The sequence below is a fragment of the Colletotrichum fructicola genome (genome assembly GCF_000319635.2).
Source record: "Colletotrichum fructicola Nara gc5 chromosome Unknown KSG_Nara_v1_contig12, whole genome shotgun sequence".
Lineage (NCBI taxonomy): Eukaryota > Fungi > Ascomycota > Sordariomycetes > Glomerellales > Glomerellaceae > Colletotrichum > Colletotrichum fructicola.
Genome location: NW_027094062.1, coordinates 50,478 through 70,788, shown reverse-complemented (window position 1 = coordinate 70,788; position 20,311 = coordinate 50,478). Strand labels below are relative to the sequence as shown.

The window sequence follows — 20,311 nt, the reverse complement described above, 5'->3', positions numbered from 1 at the left end:
TCCCCCGAGTCGCGAGTCCTCAGAGCAGAACATTTCAATTTTCTCTCTGGTCTGGTGAACCGTCATATTCATCTCCCTGACGCTTTTGATGGATTCGATCCGGAAAGGTGGACTTGGATGATGGATATCGGAGGTGTCACAAGGCTTACAAGAACGAGCGACTGCATCTTCAATGTTCAGGACCAAGATTGGTTCCCCAGAATGCAATGCATCGCGCACCTTTCATCTATGCTGTGCGATCTCCTACGGTTAGAACGAGAGGTGCTTCCGATGTGCAACATATCGACTTTGGGGTCTCCTGTGATGTATCCTATTTCTCGCAGGGGCTTTTGATACCTGTGGTTTGGGGGAGGTGCTGACGAAAAATCGTCAGCACCTCCCCTGAAGGGAACGCACCGCGTGACGCCCGTGTTGCCTGCTACCTTAATGTAAGCGACTCCGCCGTCAGCCATCACCGGGGGGAGCCAGCACAAACGGAACAAACCCCCAATGTCAAATCTATCGTCAAAATCGTCCTCTTCCGGCGCGCCCCCATGATAGCGTTCGTCCAAGAATGCTCCGGCTCACATGCATACATGCAAGTGTCATGTCGTCTGATTCGCAAATACTGCACTGGCTTCTCCCTAAACCTCCTTTCGATGCCCCTGACTGGACGCACCCTTCGAATGCACCATTGAGAGCGCTGTACGTCCAATCCATCTGCACCAAAATGTGTCCACCCGGACTGCAGCCACAGAAACTGACGGTATTGGCTTTTGGCGCATCTTTTTTAATTGAAGGGCAACGGGGTGATGTCCATCAACAAGTCAACCTCGCGTCCACGCAAAAGGTTCCAGGAGTTTGGTGCAATGCCTTTTTGCCACCGTACGCCCAGTCTCGACGACATTCAATCAAATTCTGAGCCATGGCGGAGAATGTGTTTGTTCCATGAAGGCTTGTATGGGCCGTATGTGTCGCGTGCCGACTGGCGGCCAATCATCGCGGTGGCCGCAGCATCTCACCTTGAGGTTGTGCGTGGGAAACGCCTTTGCTGATTGGCTGCTGGTTGAAGATGTGGGGTTCTGGTTTGGAATTTTCAGCACAAGATGCTTACGTATGGTGGCAGACGAGGAGGTGCTGCCAAAAAATCGTCAGCACCTCCCAGGGGGTTTGCAGGTCACAGTCACAGCATCTAGCAATCAATACTGACTCATCTCCGACAGCCCAGCCATGCCACTCCTTTTCAATCACTGCAAGAAGCATACATTAATCGCGTCCCTTCAGCATGCGAAACAAATGCAGGGTCCCAATCGCTGGCGTGCACAACGGCTTGAAGACTTGTGGGCGTCTGGTGCCTGGCGCCTGGCCGTTCTCAGTTTAGCGCGATCGGACGCCTCCCCTCGTGCAGATCGTTTGAAAATGCGGGCTAACGGGGCAGGCTTCAAAGTTAATTCCGACTTCCACTTTGCGAGCCCCAATCCTGAGTCCAAGGTTTGCTTGGGGATTGTAAGACCTTGGTTGTGAATCACAGTGGTTTGGGGCGCACCTGAAGCTCAGGTGCCCGGGCCATTGGGTTCGGCAAGAATCGTCGGCCGCAGCGAATTTGATGCTGCGCAGCGTGTCGGGACAAGAAAGCAAACACTCTGATTTGTTCCAGCTCACAGTAATCTTCGGCTTGGGCATCGGCGTTCATGGCGCATTCTGCGTCTACAGCTATCTACCTTACCTTACGTAGCCGGTCGCAAACTCAGACTCTTCATCGCTAGAATCGCGTGCAGCTATTGGTATCGTAGAAGATGAGGGGGCTTTGCTTGAGTGGGCAGCACCAGGCCAGGAGAATGGTGAAGGTGCGCTGATTGGCTGTCCCAGACAGATGTGGGGTTTTTAGTGCTGAAAAACCTCACAGGGTATGGGTGGGTGCTGGTGCCAGAAGTGCTGACGAAAAATCGTCATCACCTTAGGTCTCTCAAGGACAGTGTTGGCACCCTGAGGGCGCCCTGAACCCCAAAGTGTCAGGTTCTGGGCCGCCAACGCAGATTTTGGTTGATTTATGGTCCGGACGCAGTAAGAATGGCTGCGTCCGAAGCTTGGACCCCTGGATTTCGGACGCACCCTTCGGCACCACTCGGACGCACCATTCAGACGCACCTAAAATTCCAAAGAACTGGAGCAAAGCCGAGTCTCCCCAACCTGAGAATCGCCTCCTTCGAAATCACGCTACAACCAATTGGAGACGAAACTGTATTCTACTAGGAACAAGTACGAAAACAAGCATGGCGCCAATTCAGGTGTCTTCGTATCTTGGGAGCATCTTGGGGGAAAGTCTACAGTCCAGGTGGTTAGGACTGTTGCTGGCCTGGAGGGTGAAATATTATTCTTCTATGCGTGCAAACTACTTAACGTTGGCGTCGAGCATGACGTGGTTGGTCCTTTTGAAGTCACCTTCTCTATGGCCTTCATTTTGACAATGAATGCAGCCACAGATACAGCAGAGACACCAATCAATCTAAAATGAGGTAGTTCGCATGTGCATGGTCGCTTTTCGCAAGAAACATGGATACGGAAGGGCGCAGAGCGAGCGAGAGGCCAGATGGACGATCAGGCGCAAGGAGAGGGAGAATGGGAAAGCCAATTCGCGAAATCGAAATACCGACAAGCGCATACTTGCCGGGAGAGTCCTGGGAGCAAGACCACGATGAGACTAGATATTGGAGCAGCAACACACGACGGCACATGCGACGACGTAGGACACTTCACGACCCATTCGAGAGACGATGTCTGGGACTAGGAAGATCCTGAGCCGAAAGCAGTCCATCTGACTGCATACAACTTGCCTCCACATTGCATCCAAGGTAAGTCATGAGTCATCGGAGTAGATGACGGTTTGAATCGCATTGCTGCTGCCTCTGAACCTTCGACTTGGAGGGCATGCTGCCGACTCGTCCGCTGCCGCAAAGGCCCTGCTGCGCCTCAGCTTGAATCATACTACCCATGGCCACCTTATCTTTGGAACAAGCCACCATTAGGTGACTCAAGCTCCCACACTGATCAACGTGCATGGTGGGTATGGGCACGTGGCTGATGCCTCGAGCGATGCAGGTCGAGGTCTCTGGTGGTGGGTTTCGAGCGGCTTCGGTACAGCAAGGCTACGCGTGTGAAAGGTCGACAAGTTTGGCGGGGACGGGAGAGGCGGTAAAGATGATCGCGCCGGTATCGATGCCTGGCATTGATGAAGCTTTCGTACTGCATCGTTTGGACTTGATCGGCAGTTGGAATGTTACTCGTCCCCTTGTAAGGCTCGATCGCTCTTTCGGTCTCGCGGTCGGGGAGACAGGGGGCCAGGATGCCATGGCAATGGCGATGATGTCAAGAACCCTGCCAAGGAGAAGGTTAGACAAAACAACATCGCGAAGGGGGGCGCGGGAGACCTCATAACATTACTTGGACGCCGCAGCGCAAACAATCATCCCATGCGCAGATGCGCGGACTTTGGAAGAGTCGGAGAGGGAACAAAGAAGGGAGGATCGTAATGCGACTTGTTTGGCCGACGATTCGCTGCTTTCAAGGCCGGTCGTCCAAACGATTGCCTGCCTCGGCCATGAACGGGAACCGGGAAAAGGCTGACGGTTGAGAAAGCGGCAGTATGTCCGAGCCATGAGCCGGTCAGCACCTCCCCCAAAGCACAAGTCAGCCTCTGCCCTGGCCACCAACGATTTTCATCTTCAAGCCATCATCGTGCCGGCAAACGAACGGAGGTTAGGTGGACTGACGCAAGCTTCCCTCGCACCAGAGTCATCTGCATGCATATTGTCTGCATGCATGTATCGACGTTGAGCTGCAAAGAGATGGGCACATTGATGCAAGGGCCTTGTCAACGCGGACTTGCGCCTGGCGAGTGAAGCCCCGGATTCATTCAATTCTTTGGAGAGGGCGCCCTGCTCAATGCATCGCGAGGCAACAGCGCCTCAAGCTTGGTGACCCAGGTCATGGTATACCGGGCTGCGCAACATCCTGTCGTGCATGCTGAAGGAGGTGATGGTTTATGGGGAAGGGAGAGTTGATGCGCCCTCCATATATCGCGCTGTTCACATTTTCAGCAAGAGCACTCCCGCCTCTGCAGACACGTAATCGACGGGGTAGCTGAGGAATGACACAGCTTCGCGCCTTCTTTCCTTGGAAGTAACGCACCCGAGCTCCTTCACGTTCCCTGGCTCTTCGGACGCAGCGAGTTTGGGTGCGTCCGAAGGAGATGCGTCCAAGCCAATTCTCACCGTTGAGCCAAGCAGAGGCGGCTGAAAGCAAGCAACGCCTTCGAGGACTGACGGATGAAGGTCTCAAATCCATCGCGCATCTGACGTCGACTCTATGTGCGGACTCCTCACTTCGCGACGGAGTTCCGCCCAGTGGTTTTCAAGAAGACCAGCCCAATTTCGAGAAAGAAGTGGACATTCAGAGGCAGAAAGTCAGCCCTCTCGGCATGCCGTCGGAAGAGATGCTCCGGCCTTCCATAGGAGTCTACTGGACGTCGGCGTGGTGGTCGGTTGGTTGAATTTGCAACATGGCCATCTTCAACGCCTTTGCTTGACCATTTCATTTCGGATTGTTCCCCTTGCAGCCTCGAAAGCTTTCGTCAATGCAAACCACGAACACCTCGCTTCTTACCTTCTACATCGAGTGGCATGACCAACTAACGCCGATGCATCCACGACGGGCAACTGCGCCCAAACATGCGTCACCCGACGTTATCACCGGGAAGGCACAGAAGCTACCAAGCCGATGAGGAAGTTGCTGAGATGCTTGTTTCCCAGGGCAGTTGCCTAGATTGCTGTGTGAAACGAGGCAAGAGCACCGTCATGCAGCACTGCACCTCTTGCTGATTCACATGTCACGCAGTCCATCCAACCCTCGTGACGCCATCCAACTACACGACACCTCCTCCACCAGACTTCCAGTCGTTTGCAATCTCCGACGGTCGCTTGTCCCCATCAACCGCAAATTCTCGCTTTTCAGCTCGCTTTCTTTCCAGACACCACCTCGACCCATAGATTCCCCCATCCGACCTCAGCATGGTCCGCCAAGTCCGACCCCCAAAGCCCACCCCAACCATCAGTGCCTCGGCCACCCTGCGCGACGACAACGATCCACCAAACACCCTGGACCAGAACGCCACATCCGCAATCGATCTGACTCTCGGCTTGATGACTGTCCCACAGCTTCGGCAGCACCTCCGAACCCATTCCATTCGCTTTCCGTCCCGGGCGAGGAAGGCAGAGCTCGTCCGACTAGCTGCAGAGCATCGCAGGCAGACTTCGGACGTCGAATTCGAGCCAGACCTCTCCATCGACAGTCTCGAGACAACACTCAATCAGTCTGCAGCCGAACAAACCACTCTGAACGAGCAGGCATCCCGACCCACCACCACAACTCTGACCTCCCCAGCCGCTTCGGCTCAAGATGTGGAGGAAATGACCATCGCCCAGCTGCGTGGATACTTGCAGGCCTTTGCAATCGCTGTACCAAGCCGAGCCCGCAAGCCCCGACTCCTGCAGCTCGTGAAGGAACATCAAGCCAAATCGTCTGACATCCAGACTGGCGATTTGACTACCCTCTCCGCCCAGCTTTCAGAACTCTCTATTGAGGAAGACAAGGCCATAGCTGACTCCACCACCGGCGATTCAACCGACGGGCCCATCACTGGCGTCTCGACCGAGGTCGACACCAACACGCCCCTCCCAAACATACCCAACCCCACTGACGACATTTCCTATCTACACCCAAGCTTCAACCCAGATTGTCTTACGATTCCAAAGTTGCGGAATCTGCTGGCCGCTCATGAAGTCAATTACACCAAGGCCAAGAACAAGTCTGAGCTCATCGAACTTTTCGAATCAAACATAGTGCCAAAAGCAGTGGCCACAATCCAGGCCATAGGCAACATCGAGAAAACCGATGAAGGCATTGTCGACGCCTAAGTTAGCTGCAACCTGGTGTTCTTGCCTGTTTGCGTCGATACCTGGATGTGGTCTGCGCTGCGATGGAAGAAGGGATGCATGGAAGCTGGAGAGTAGTCGTATTGATAGAAATGAAGCATGGAACCAGGTCACATCATTTGAACGGAGCACAGCAGTAAATGTTAGAACTCAAGCAACATGGAACACGGGTAAATATGGAGCGTATGATAATCAAACATGCATTCGTTGCGAACGTCCCACTTGACCTCGGATAGCGTGAAAAGGTTTGGAGCAGTCCCGCGGATATCGTGGCAAGCTTGCACACACTGAATCAGCTGCTCAGACCCCCCCCTGTGAAAATCAATCCTCGTCGTACAGCAAAGTCCTGGCTTAGCCATAATCACTGATCCTGCCCTTCCAAGCTTGAATCTCCACGGGTTGTAAAAGAAAGTTGGTTTCAGTGAAGTTGTCCGGCAGGAGGAAATGCTATTGCCCTTCTCCTTGGCCTGAACACACCGTTGTCCGTGAACAGTTGAGCTACCTTCCCAAAAATGACTCAGTTCATTTCCCTTCTTGTTGACAGCTTTTGGAAGTGCGAGCGGCAGCTTTAGGATAGACGTTGGGCAGCAGAACCTTTCACGTCGGCATCCACGCTGCGAGAGCGGTGTGCCTTGTTCTACTTCACGATGGAGGCTCGACAGGCTCTCAGTTCTGCCAAAGCCTCCCTGTGTCAAGAGGTGGCGTTTGGTATCCGACCCAGGCTCAATCAGACTTTGGGAATAGGTCTTGGTTCGTGTAGAATGAATGAACCGTATACGGATGGATTGCATCAACCGCCCATGGAGGTTGGAGTTAGGGATGCAATGGCAGGTGAGAGCTGTGGCTAAACACTCCGGAAAGGAGCTATATGGGTTTGGGATTGAATTGTATGTCACGACATACGCGCTAACTGTGAGAACGGTTGCTCTCTCGGCTAGCTCCGGCTTGAGGAGCCTAGTATGGCGCAGTATTGAATGGAAAATGAGTGACTGTGTTTTCGGAAATGACTCGGAATAGAGACTCGCCGTTTGGCAAATTGTCCTGACTGGGAACTCCATTGTTTTCCATCGTCGCCATGCCCAAGCCACCCCCCCTTTCCACGAATCCTGCATGACCGAGTTCAGCGTCAACCTGAAGGACCGACATTGTTCGGAAACATTTAGAAACACGGCTTGTATCGTCGCGGTTCGATGATTTTAGGGTCAAAGCCGTCTTTGTGAGATTAACCGTTGCCACCGCCATTGCCAATGGCGTCCTTCACCCGATGCTCATACCATCCCTCCCCCTGCCCGAACATGTCTTTTGGACACGCCCACAGACTCGTTGATGTTGAATGCACTGATTGATACATGTCTGCGCGTATGTATTGGCATGGAAACCTCGTCGGCGTCCGGATGACCGGCTTGACTTGAGGTAATCTGGCTCTATTTCTTCCGGAACGGATCTTTGATCAAGCTCATTTGATTTTCAGTCGCCGCAAGTATTTGCTCGTATACCAGATGAATCAATCGCCGACGAGACTCTGGATAGCCACGCACACGCACTAGTAGGCATTCACGGATGAAGGCATAGGGTCGACGGGCTTTTTCACGCCAGCGTACCTGACGGAGCTAGGAAGGGTTTTCATCATACTGACCGCGAGATTTGAGAATGGGAATGGTGTGGGCCAGCTGAAAAGCACTTCAAATACTCGAAAGGGAGGCCGCCTGCTGGGATCTGTGTGATGTAGGTGTGTTCATACGGTGAAGTCGGTTTTCACATGCCTAGATCTGGTCGCTGTCCCGATTCACCTTGAGATTGGTTTTATGGCATGCACTGGAAAAATAGATATTCCACAATGCCCTTCCAGTCTCTTGGCGGCATGGTAATATATATTCGGCTGTCCCGTCTCAGCGAGGGTGGTTGACTCGGTCGAGACATTGGTGGCGTTAATGATCTTTGGGGGTTCTGTGGTGTCGATGACAGCGCTGCTGACCTCGTCTGTTGTGTCGAGCTGGACACAATCATTTACCTCAGGCATGCAGTGATATGCTGAATTTGGGGAAGCGATCATGCATGCGGACGTAGCACTGGGGATCTGGCAGATGCGGCTGCGTTGCGCTTGTGATCCAACTGACTTCGGAAGTATTCTCATCTTCTCCCGACGTACTCCTGCTATTGCTTATCTCGAAGAGAAATGCACTCTAGCACTGCTTATCAGGGACTTCATATAGGTGGCCATAGAGGTTTTTCTGTGAGCCATCCTGGCACTCGAATATTTCCCCGATAGAGTCATACGGTAGTTAACAAGGTGCGCCTCCAGGCGGCAAAGTGCGGAAGAAAAGTTAGAAGGGAAGAACGACAACCCAACACCTTCAATTCAGCAAACCTCTACATCCCGGCGTCTCCCCTTTCTCAGTGCTCCGACGAAAGAAACAGATGCCTCGCGTCGGACGATAACCTTATGCGGCGCTACGACGATGCCGGGAAAATTCATGTGTCGAGATGGCGATGTTCCAGTTTGCGACGTGATTGGCAATTGGGTCCTTAGCGACGCCGATTGAACCATCTATCCACTCCTATTCGCCTAATACTCACAACTCTCAAGGAAAGCAATATGCATCCTCAAGCAACTCAATTTGGCAGGACGATATCACCGTTTGCAAAGGGATTGCGAGATCGACCCGCTCCGGGGGCTGAAATCCCAACCCAAATCACGTCGTTTTCCCTAATCCAGAGGATTTTGGTCCACTCCAAATGGCTTAAGAGGGCCAAGCTCTCGTCTGTTCCATCTCAATTAAATTACCCCAGACACGATTTTCCGATTTACCCCCATCTTTTGCGGCCCAGTTGAAACTTTCGTCTTTCGGGCAGCGAGCACGCGTCTCCGGGTCCGGCACGGGTACGGGCCCGTGGCTCGTCGGTGTGGGGCCGATATTTTCGCGTAAGGTAAGCCGAGCGCTGATTGACATCCCCACACAGCGTCGCCTAACGAAATTGTCAGAGTAATAATTCGAATCAACGCGGGCCGCTGCATTTTCACAACATCCCAGACCTGTCACGTCAATCGACGCATCCTCTCCACACCAACCACCAGCGCCGTGGTCGATATGTCAAGAAGTACCGAAACGCTGACATAGCGACTGACGGAGGCGGAAGCACGAGCGAAAGGGGCAGAGGAGGAGCGAGGCGAAGAACAGCAACAAACGTAGCCCACAATGCTCGACGATTACATTTCTGCCTGTTATTCCCTTGTCTTTTGTCGCCCCGACGTCGGAACAGACTGCAACTTGGCCTCTGAGGGGCCTGTCATCACCCCGGGCGACAAATGGTGCCCCACAAATCGTTCCGTGGGACGATTTCCTGTACTTACAGGAGCTCACATTCGGCATGGTCTACGGAAGCTTTCCCTTCGGTAGACACCTTTTTGAGAATTGCTCTTTCTTATCTGGTCTAGGAACCAGAATCCCGAAGCGCAAGATCAGCGATGAGAAAGTCCTCGAGGACCTTCTGTATGATAGCGTCAAACAATCGGTTGGAACTGTCATGAGTGAGCTTAAGAACGTGGAAGAAGTCAAACGCGCGTTCGGTCTAGGGGACGGCATCATATTCGAGAACCCCGCACATGCGATCAGCGACACCGCCGAAGAGGTAGTCCGCCACGGGAACCCATCGACACCGCCCTCGACACCACGCCACACCCCACTCGACCTGGAGCAGTTACAAGCCGATCAGATCTACATCTACATTGCATCTACCGATCCAGAAACACGAGCCCGACAGAACGCACCATGCTCTACGTTTCTGGGTATAAGCCGTCTCACAAATTAACTGCCCCCCATCTCCGTCTCGGTTTGTGATCGATGAATATGTATGAGGAGGTGGTTAATCGGAAGAAGATCCTGACATCTGTTGACTCGGTCGTGCGATTTCAGCATCACGCCAAAAGGCTTACCGTGGCCGCCATAGCGCAAACCTACCACTACATGTGTGGGCTCTTGACGAGGGGCGAGCCAATTGTGTTGCTCAGGGTCAACCTGACAGAGCCCGAGACGCTGTTGTAACATCTGGCGGAGCTTGCCGCGGATGTGCAACCATTCGCACTATTTAACAGCCGTCGGCCGATACTTGGCCTTCAATTTGATGGCTGCAGGCCTGCCAGGTCAGTGACAGCTACATAGACAGGACGAACGGAACAATACTATGAATAGCCGAAGGCATGGTTAGATGATTTCGAGACGACACCGCGATCGATTTCGGACGATGAGCGGCGGGCAACAAACAGCTCGCCAGGATACCCGCCAACGATGTACAAGGTCACTACTTGGTTTAGGGCAAATGGCAGGGCAAGCAGGGTCATGGAAGAGACGAGTCGTCCAGGAGGTAGCGGCGGGATTCGAAGGAGTCATGCGACGATGAGTCGAGACGGAATGTACTAAATACACCAATGCCCATGGGACGAGAGACACGCTGAGCAATCCCTCATACTCAGGGTGGCCAGGGAACTCGACGCAGTCATCGAGTTCTAGCGCGTCATCCAGGGGGCGGAGAAGGTGTAGGTAATGACCAAGCAAGGCCACACTGCACCCAAAGGTGCCTGTTGGGACTTGCGAGGAGAGGTACTCTCGATTCGACGTGACCGAACGTGTCGATACACTGGGCAAGCGCAGTGGTGGCCACGGTGGCCACCGTAGCCATCGCAACCGAAACCGTACAGTTGCCTGTCACCCAATCGATCGGGCAGAATATCTCAGTCGAAGCAGCTTCAGTGGACACTGGACAGGGGTATCAAGCGGCTAGGAAGGGGTGGCGCATGCGGCGTGTTATTCAAGGTAATTCTGCTTGAATCCGGCTACACATTTGTGAGCAAGCAAGGGGACGGTTGAAGGATTCATCCAGGACGCTCAGAACGAGGCGGCTGTCTACGAAAACTTGCAGCCTATTCAAGGCATGTATGTGCTGGTGTTACTCGGGTTAGTCAACCTCAGGTCAATGAACCGGATCTATTTCTACGACCACTGAGTTTACGTCGTACACACGATCTTTCTGTCGTGGGGATGGCTAGCTCTCCACGCGGTAGATGTTGGACGGACACACCTTGAAAGGGCGACAATGCGGTCACCGCATGCAGTTCATTCTCGGCAAAGACGGCCGAACACCTAATGTGCTATTTAATGCGGTGGTCAAGGGAATCGTGTTAACGGACTTTGAGAGAGCGCTGCTGTTGGAGCGACCTTGGCGTCCGCTGGCACAGCTTGTGCCTAACAGGAGCATAAGGAGAACCGAAGCGAGAGAAAGCGTAGGCAAGGCTTGGAAACAAAGAAAAGGTAGACAGGTTCATACAAAATGGAGACGATGAGGTCGGCGCTCAGGAAGCAGTTTGCTTCACAGAGAAGGCAGACAGCTGTCTGACAACTTGTGGACTATGGTTTATGAGATGTACATTTGACTTCGGCAGATACCCGGGAATTTTGCGTCGAAGACTTGGGAAAATCGTGCTTGACTTCAGAGTCGACAACATGCTTCGTTGAAGGTCTTATCCGTGTGTTCAGCCGTTGGCTCCGGGAGACCGGGTTCGTCCGCAGATTTGTTGAGGCCGAACACACAAACCAGTACCGCATCGACATCGTACTGTCACCGTGTTTGTCCCCAACCCTGCATCTTTGATTGCTTTGCTGCAGTTTTCGTTGGTTCTGCCTGTTTCCGCTGGTGAACAACCAATATCGGCGCCTTCTAAACCAGGCGTCAACCAGCAAGGCCAGCGACCCAGAACGAGTGGATTAAAGCCGAAAGACCTCAGGGAATAAGGTTAGTTGTCGCATCTATGCATGCATTGCATGCTCAAGCGAGGCACAGCATGGAGGATCGTTTGACCCCCTTGGCTTACCATTGGAATTGCCCTTGATGAGTCGGTCCAGATAGAGAGCGAATGTTGCCTGAACTCACAGCCTGCTTGCAAGCAAATGTACGATCAACCCTGCGCTCACTTGAGTAAAGACGTGTTAGCCGTCCCTAGATTGAAAGTAACACAACCTGGCCTCTGTCGCTATCACCCAATCTATGCTCATCAAAATGTGCAGCGCCGGCGAAATCGGCTCCGAGCTTGTCTTCGAGTTCGAGGGCCGCTGCATCCGCGTTTCTTTCCACGGCCCGTATGCTGTCTAAGACAAATCACCTCGTCAGCCTTCCCAATGTAACTCTTCTCTGACACGATGTTATCGACTGTTTGGCCACTAACGCCGCCGTTGCAGAGATACACGCCCTCGCTGGTGGCAAGCTGAACTACGCCATTGACGCCTTGAGCGCCCATAAAATTGCCCCTACTTTCGAGACGGGCTTCCTCCTTGACGTAAATTTGTTTGTTGCTCCACGCGTGACGCAAATCTTTGGCCGTCGATGCCTCGTCAATCTGTGCACCATCTCTGACCACCTCCATAATCTGCGGATGGAAATCTGCGACGCCAGCACGTTAGCGACACTTTGAGCGAGACAATGAGACTTGAGTTCTTCCCATTGGGGGTGCGCGTCATCTCTCTCGTAATAGGCGCGATAAATGCTGACATTGTGACGGGCGCCTTTAGGGTTGAGTTGTTCAAAGACTCGTCATGCAGGGTGAAAGCCGGCGAGACATTTATGGCGCGTCGCAAAGACGTATTAACGCACTCCTGCTGGATACTTTACTACAAAGGCTTATTGAGGATATGCGTCGTGGTGCGGTTGGCTGGAGAGGCCACTGACGGTGCGTAGCCAGCGTCGCTCTTAAAGGGATGCTGATCGGCATTCTAGCAAGAAGTTTCTCATTTTTTTGATGTTCACGGGTCTTGAGTTTGGTTAAAGACCTAACTGATACAAACTCGGGCTTGCAGGCTACGTTGATGATGGCAGGAAAAATAGCACCAAGGTGTGTCTGTTGATCTCAGAACGCACCACAGGTATTCATATTGTCAATGACCATGTAGATGGGATAAATACTGTTGCACCCTTTCATCAATGCCAACCTGCGAGGCCTCAGATGATGCAGCTAAGTAGGCAACGGCGAGACTGATGTGGAGGTGATCAGGTTAGGTTCCCCCCGAGTCTCTAAGCTTGAAGCGAGCTTGTTGACAATGGGCAGGATACGGAGGTTGGCATCTAGCACGCCGCAACCAGGCTTGGTCAGCTTGATGTGGACGTTGAAGACGTTGTAGAAGTTCTCAAATTCCCCAGAGACGCCAGCATCCGCACCGGTCTTGTCGATGCGAGAGATGGAGTCACGCACGGCGCGCAGGTCAGCCTGGGATGTTACATCGCAGTTCAAATGACGAATACTTCCAGACGCAGCGGCATCGACCAGAGAGTACTCGATGGTCAAGTCTGGCTAGTGGTCTGGGTCGAGGTTGAGAACGTGGACGGTGCGGCCCTTGGGAGCGAGAATATGGGCAGAAGCCGATGCCGAAAGCACCCTTGGCGATGATTACGGCTTTACGATGGAGGGAAGGGGGAGAACCCTCAAGCTGTGAATTGAACTGACGGTCTTTTGTTCTAAACTGCGGATCGCAAAGTACAAATGCCGTAGATAAACATGCACCACTTCCATAGCCTTGTGATAAACGCCCAAAATATGCCTACGCATCGTCCCTCTCCTCTTCACCATCGCTTGGTTCCTCGTCATCAGTTAGCTCTTCATCATGACTTGGTTGTTCGTCATCGTCATCGCTGTCTATGTCAGCCGAGTCGTTGAGGTCAGCTTCGTCATCTTCGCCGGGCAAGTCGTTGTGGTCAATCTTATCGTCGTTTTGATGCTCATCAGAGTCCTCCTCACCGGCAGTATTGAGCTCTCGCTCAATCTTCTGGATCTCGTCTTGCATCGCCTTGAGGCCTTGGATGCTGCGCTGGCGATTATTTTCTTCCTCTGCTTTGCGGGCTGCGGCGAGCCTGGTTGCCCCTTCTGCGGTCTCCAAAGCAGCCTGCATTTTCTCCTTGGCCATCTTCCCGCCGCGCATGAGGGGTATGAGTGACTTGATCTTATGCATATCTTTCTCACAGTTCTCCAGATGATTGCTTGCTGGGCCTGGTTTGTCCGCTGCTTGTCCAAGTAAAACCGCTACCAGAGTGTTGATGTCGTACATGGTTTGCCTGGCTAGATGTGCCTTGGCCTTGAGTTTGTCGGGGACAGATGTAAGCTTGGCCCGCAGTTCGGCGAGCGCTGCGTCAAGGGCGCGAGCCTCACCGCTTGGCACAGACAGCCAGTTGGCATCATCAAGTAGCGCACGACGTATGATCGAGTCGGCTGGTACCGGTACACGGACTCCGCTGCGAGTACCAAGAGAGTCTGCATGCTCCCGTCGAAGCTGGGCCAATACGTCACCCGGCGGAGTCAGATGTGTGGAACTGCCGCCCGCAGCCAAGGGCGAATCTCGGGCGCTCTTGTAGGCAGCCAGAACCCGTCGCCAAAGAAGCCAGTCGACTTCCTTTGGAATGCTTGTAGCTGCGAGAGCGTAGAGGCTGTGAATCAGGACACCCACACCGGAGTCTTGATGGTCCACTTGCAACACACTGTGTCGGCTGATGGAATTCCACGAGCTTCTTGGGCAAAGCTTAGGCAGCGCAGTGTCGTTGTCCTGTGGCACATCAAAAAGGCTGCACATCAGACCCTCTGCCTCCTTGGTAAGCTCCTGGTCGCTTGCTGCATTGTAATTTTCTATGACGACTTGCTTTTGGCCTGTGACCCTCACAAAGGCCAGAGCCCAATGATGGTTTGTTCGGAGTGGCATAATAACCACCGCCTGTTTCGGACTCTGATCGAAAACACCATGTATCCTGGACTGCGTCTGGGATATGACGGCGGTCGCGTCTGTAGCGGGACCTCTAGGTGCCAAACACACTGCGCGATGTGGAATAAGATCGCATAAGCTTTGTAGAATTCCCGAAACCAAAGAGGCTTGAATCTCTTCACCTGGCAGGAGAGATTGAAGAGGATTGGGGAGTGTGATGCGTCGTCTCTTGGCGGACGGCGTTGCCTGCGGCTCCGGTTGCGGGTGATTGGAATTTGAAGCCATCGTGGAAGTCTGAGGCTGGATTGGAGCTGGTGACAAGATGCTTGGTCCTTTGCTGTCGGCTAGCGCAGTAAATGGATCGGCAAACGCACTTGTGAATGTGTCTTGGGCAGAGCTGCTGATGTTCGACGAAGGAACGTCGATGTATGCAGGAACGTTGTTGTAGTCAAGGGACTCGTAGTGTTTAAAACGTTCTTCGATGGCTGAGGAGGTTTGGTCAGGAGTCTGATGAACGAAGCTGTCGTCCGAGGATGAAGACAGATTGTGGGCCACAGAGCGATCGGGTTGTGGAGGCAGGTCAACCTCGAACGGGTCCCAGTCCAATGGGTCAGCCTCAATCGGGGACTGTTGCTGGACTTTCTGGGGCGATTGGCTGTCTTCCGAGCTGGCGGCTGCAGGCTGGGGGACGGATTGGTTCAGCGTGGTATTTGTATCATCGAGGTCGTCGTCATTAACGGTACGTTTGGCCTGGGAAGGTGGTCAGTAACGGTGGGATTGACTGGGTGGTGGGATTACCGAACCTTTTCTGACCGCCCTTGTTCGGGAGAAGGGGGTGGGACTTGTGTTCGCAGGCTGTTGAGAACAGTGTTGACGTCGTGCAAAATTATGCCTTGCGCATGCTTGTCAACCCCTGGCGTTTTGGAAATGGCGGCTCTTCGAATGGCGGCCTGTGCTTGTAATAAAGACCTGGCTTCCTCAAAGCTGGGACAACGAGTGGCGAGGTCGTGGAGGGCTGCGTAAAAGTATCGTCCTGCATTAACGGTGTGCAAATAGAATACCAAAGCTGAGCCAGGAATTTGCTAGATTCTGGAGGCTTTAGCCAGTTTCGGTACGCATGTCTTGGACGGAATCCACGTAGAAGGGTTGTGGTGGGTGGCGATGATGCTCACGGCGTCGACAGGAAGTCGCGCGCGCAAAGTGACGATGTTGAAGCGAGCGGCTGCGTTGGTTTCGAGATGAATGTAGTGGTCTACGCAAGTAGCGACGGTGGCCTTGTCCTCGCCGAGGCAAGCGACAAAACGATCGATTGCGGAGAGGATAGATTGTTCGTCGTCTTTAGGTGTGATCATGTTGATGCGTCGAGGGCGACATCAGGAGTGGAGTGACGTTGGAGGATGGCGAGACGCCGAGGTGGGCGGCCAAAGGCAGTTCAAAGTGCCGATGAGAAGAGAAGGAGAGAGGAAGGTGCGCATGGCTTCGCCTTATCGAGCAACGCGGCGTAGACGTGGAGTTGGAAGTGGCTCGGGAGGAGGTCCTGCTCGATCGGGGGAGTGCGGTGCACATGGCATGGAAGTCGTGTCTCGGCGAGGTAGGTGCCCGAGCCTCATGTTGGGTCCGATGGTCCTTCCGATTCGGTGCTGCTGATAAATCGGCAGGACCTGCCCGGCCTCGCCAGATGCACTAGTCCAACAGCACAAATGGAAGGAAGGCATCGCCTCGACCCGGGTCATGACCTTGGCAGGTATCAACGTAGGATTGATTGCCGTCGCTACTGCGTCTGTCGCGCAATGGTGTTAGCAGGAACCCACCCGACACCCTCAAGTTCTCGCGGCAGTGGCACCAACGAAGCCCCGCACAGATCGTCATCACCCACCGATTTCGTGCCCGATGGCCATCAGCAAGACCAAAAGATCAGCCCAGACCCGCATCAGACCGGAATTAAATTTATTACGTTCCCTGGACCTCAGTGTGAGTGACTCTTCTAGCTACGCACACGTCGACGGTCGTACGCATGAGGCGGGGTTGGTGCTGTCAACTTTGGAAACATGATGGCTTTCACTGTTGTTGGGGGTGTGTTGGATAATGGCGGATTCACAAGTTGCATTTCGAAGCCTGCCATGCACATTTGTACATGAAGCAGGCGATGCATTGGCAAAATTGGAATTGGTCATGTGCCTGCTCACCCCTGGTCCAAGGAAAACCACGCGGAGCAGAGGCGACTCGCGATGCACCGCTCCCATCAGCCAGAGCAAGCTTCAGCGGAAACGGACGGAAGTTTCAGGCATTGGGGCATGTTCTTCCATTCGTCGCAATTAATTCCCGGGAGACTTTGGCCCTGAATGGCAGGACTTGGCGGCTGGTCGCGGGGAGGAATTGATGGGATCATGTTGTGTCGGTCATGGTCTCGGATGAAGCAGCCAACGTTGGGAAACACAGAACAACAAAGTGCCTACTTGCCATATTCAAGTTTTGATCAAAGTCTTTGAGTCCTGCACGACTTTCGAAGGCTCACAGTTGCAGCTTTTCTCCTGCCAGTGTGCTGGTCTGCATCGAGCGGAACCGTGACACGTGGAGCCGCCGGGTCCTTGAAGAGCCACACCATGGGCCTGCAGCAGTAGGACTAGCGCCTGGAACCAATCAGGACCCGTGTGATGAGCTGAAATGGAAAAGCAAAAGATGGGATCTGGGAAGCCGCCCGGCGAGATCTGGAGGTGCCTCGCAAAGCGCGCTTAGTAGTGCATGATCTGGGACGCGTCTGTTGAGGGAAGGCGCTTATTGGGCATGAATCACCTTTCTCGTGGAGATGGAAACGTCACAAACGTGCTGCCGGTGTGGACAAGTACTACCGAAGCGTTAAGCCAAGTAATGCTGAGGGACCTGGATAACTGCTGCCGATTTCTACGCAGCGGATGATTGATATAAGTGGCTCGGGCTGTTTTATGTTTGACTTCCTCATGAACCTCTGGTCTAATAATGTATTGCAATGCTGTAGACGCCGCTTCGTTAATTCCGGAGTCCGGGTTTAATTTGCTGGCTGAAGGACAGACCTGTTCTCACCAAATAGTAGTGAGCTGAACTATCAACACACGCCTCTTCCACAGCAGTTGTATCTACATATCGCGATGTCTATCCACATTGTTTGTTGTCAGAATCGACCGTATTTGGAAAGCATCTTGGAGATTATCAGTCGCATCTGCAGGCAGGCATGTCTGTATGTAGCAAGTACCTCCTGGGCGTTACACAAAGAATAACGAAGGGGGCTCATCATACCCTTTCACAGGGCACGATCACATTTTAAGAGACGAAAAGCTGGGTAATTGCGATCTCATCGGCCGGTGACATTGGGATGCATCATCAGGGGTGGACCTCTATGGGTTATCATAGCTCTTGGGATTAACGCTGGGTGCAAAGAGATTGGTCGCGACAGTGGTCCACGGGGGACACATCAGCAAATTCTTCAGAATCACCACGTCAAGCTGAACATCAAATGTCGCTGCCGCTCACAACAGCTTGCCCCCCGGGGCGAACCACAAAGTGAAAGCCAGTGAAAGCTGTAGCAGGTTCCGCAGCTCCTCAAGGCACAGCCGTGGAGGCTTTCAGTCCAGACGTCGACCATCCAATTATCCAAAGTAGTCGTTGAATCCTCTGCGCGAGGGAGCATCCGAGCGAGCTGTAGGACGTACACAAAGTCTGAAGCGTGGGAAGACAGCAGGATATCAGAAATGCCCGCGGCCTCATTCTGACCCAAGGGTAAGCTTTTGAAGTCCACGCTGTCTCCCATGTCTCCATTAGAGTTAGTTGTGAATTTAGCTTGGAAATGAACAAAGGAAAGGAGGGTCGGATCCTTTAAGCGGCTTTTTTGATCAGATTGAGGAGGAACTCCCGATGCTCCTTAGCACGTAGACGTATCAGTGCATGTTGACACGCAAATATCTTGGTAGAACGGTCAGCAATAAAGCCCGCGAAGGAAGTCAAAAGTCACGAAGATGCATCCAAAGAGCCATTCCAGGCTTTGGGGGTATTGGACCAAGTTTCCCGATCTGGTCGATAAATTGTTCCACAGCATCTGTTTTCCTGCTGCCTGGGGAATCTGCCAAAGAAGGTGTCTGGCATGAGCTTGTCCTCATCGCTTTCTGTTCCCCTGGCTAACGATGAAGCGGACCTCGTCGGCAGAGTTCCCTCCGTTGAAGGTTCCTTGAATTCCGGGCAGCTGATGGACATCTTTCCACAACTGTGAGTTATTCAACGACGGCTCATCCTGCCTAAAGATGACCAGTTATGATGTGTTGTCGGTCTGGTATGTGTCTCGGTCGCAGCGTGAGTCACGCGGGCGAGACTGTCGACCTTGCCGGCAACGAAGCCATCGTCAACGAGGCTGACAGCCACAATAGTATGGCGAGTCGAGGTCGGCGCGGGCAGTGATTCTGGACCCTTAGGTACGTATACTGCGAAGCTACTGGACTGGGCACTGACCGAGATGCTTTTACTGCTTTTTCCCCTACTGTGAAAACCCTACTGGATGGGCTCGAAACTTCCTCAACATGATGTGTTGTAGGAGAAAATGGAAGCGGGAGGCGTTCTGATGCGGTCGCTTCTCAGCCTACGGGTGTCAGCCTTTCCCATCTTAGTATGGGAATTGCTGGCTGTTGTCTTAAGGTCATTGGATGTATGCGCCACAGTCATAACCCAGGCTTGTCTTATTTGAAGCGCAGCATTTTATCTTCGGTCCCCACTCCATTGGAAACCTCTCCATAAGAGGATTTCCAGCCAAGCCTTATTTTCTCTTCAACTTGCTGATATCGAATTTTCAAAAGCAGGATGATATGAAAGGCCTTATAGAGACGATATCTAGAGTTATTGTGCTAGATGAGACGGCGTTACGATCTCATAGTAAGCTGACAAGTATGACGCAAGTATGCTTACAAAGTTATAGCATTGTATGAGTTATTTGTGTTGGTATTGACTTATGAAGAGCATTGAGAATGTGCTTGAATAAGTAGGCAAAAGCGGAAACGTGAATGGATGCGCCCAGTCCGGAGAGATCCTACCCCAGCTGGCTTTCTAAAGCTGGCAAGGACATTCGAGCAAGTCCGTTTGCAAACATTACATGACATACCCTTGAACTGCACACCTCAAGCACGATTGATGAAAGCTCACAGATGCGCAGTAGACTGCTCTCGGAGGTGCGTCTCCACTCTTAGTCCTGTACTGGCTTGAAGTCTATAGGAAGCTTTGCGCAAGGCCTCTCCGTCCCTGTCGGCCGTTTTAGCCCCGTCGATGTCCATCGTCTACTGACTGGCGGTGGTATTAACTACTTCGGCTTGCGTATCGTCTGGTATGTTTAGATTGTCGTGTCACTCCAGGTCGTCGTCACGAATAATTATCATGTCGAGCCCGGCAAGCAGAAGGACACCGACTTGTTATGGGCCCTCAAGGGTAGCCGAAATAAGTTCATCATCATCGTATGCTTCACCATGAAAACCTTCACCCTTGGTGCCGCCCGGAACAGCACAATCTAAGCGCCTCAAGCCGTCATCAACTAAGGTATCAACGCCGTCGAGTCCTTTGACGTGTTCGAGGACGGTTCTGCTGTCCGGGCACTGCAAT

At 52.9% G+C, this 20,311-nt stretch overlaps 3 protein-coding genes across 3 annotated transcripts; 2 read left to right on the top strand and 1 right to left on the bottom strand.

Moving 5' to 3' along the window:
- Positions 1–5,045: 5,045 nt before the first annotated feature.
- CGGC5_v017276 (uncharacterized protein) lies at positions 5,046–5,951 on the top strand (the record flags this gene model as incomplete). Its single annotated transcript, XM_032027918.1, has 1 exon — positions 5,046–5,951. The coding sequence occupies one exon, from the start codon at positions 5,046–5,048 to the stop codon at positions 5,949–5,951; it is 906 nt and encodes a 301-aa protein (XP_031875759.1).
- Positions 5,952–9,338: 3,387 nt separating this feature from the next.
- On the top strand, positions 9,339–9,779 carry CGGC5_v017275 (uncharacterized protein; the record flags this gene model as incomplete). Its single annotated transcript, XM_032027917.1, has 1 exon — positions 9,339–9,779. The coding sequence occupies one exon, from the start codon at positions 9,339–9,341 to the stop codon at positions 9,777–9,779; it is 441 nt and encodes a 146-aa protein (XP_031875760.1).
- Positions 9,780–12,969: 3,190 nt separating this feature from the next.
- CGGC5_v017274 (uncharacterized protein) lies at positions 12,970–16,053 on the bottom strand (the record flags this gene model as incomplete). Its single annotated transcript, XM_066153878.1, has 4 exons — positions 12,970–13,301; positions 13,579–14,613; positions 15,076–15,451; positions 15,817–16,053. 4 exons carry the CDS (start codon positions 16,051–16,053, stop codon positions 12,970–12,972), a joined length of 1,980 nt encoding a protein of 659 aa, XP_066006738.1.
- Between the last annotated feature and the right edge of the window lie 4,258 nt (positions 16,054–20,311).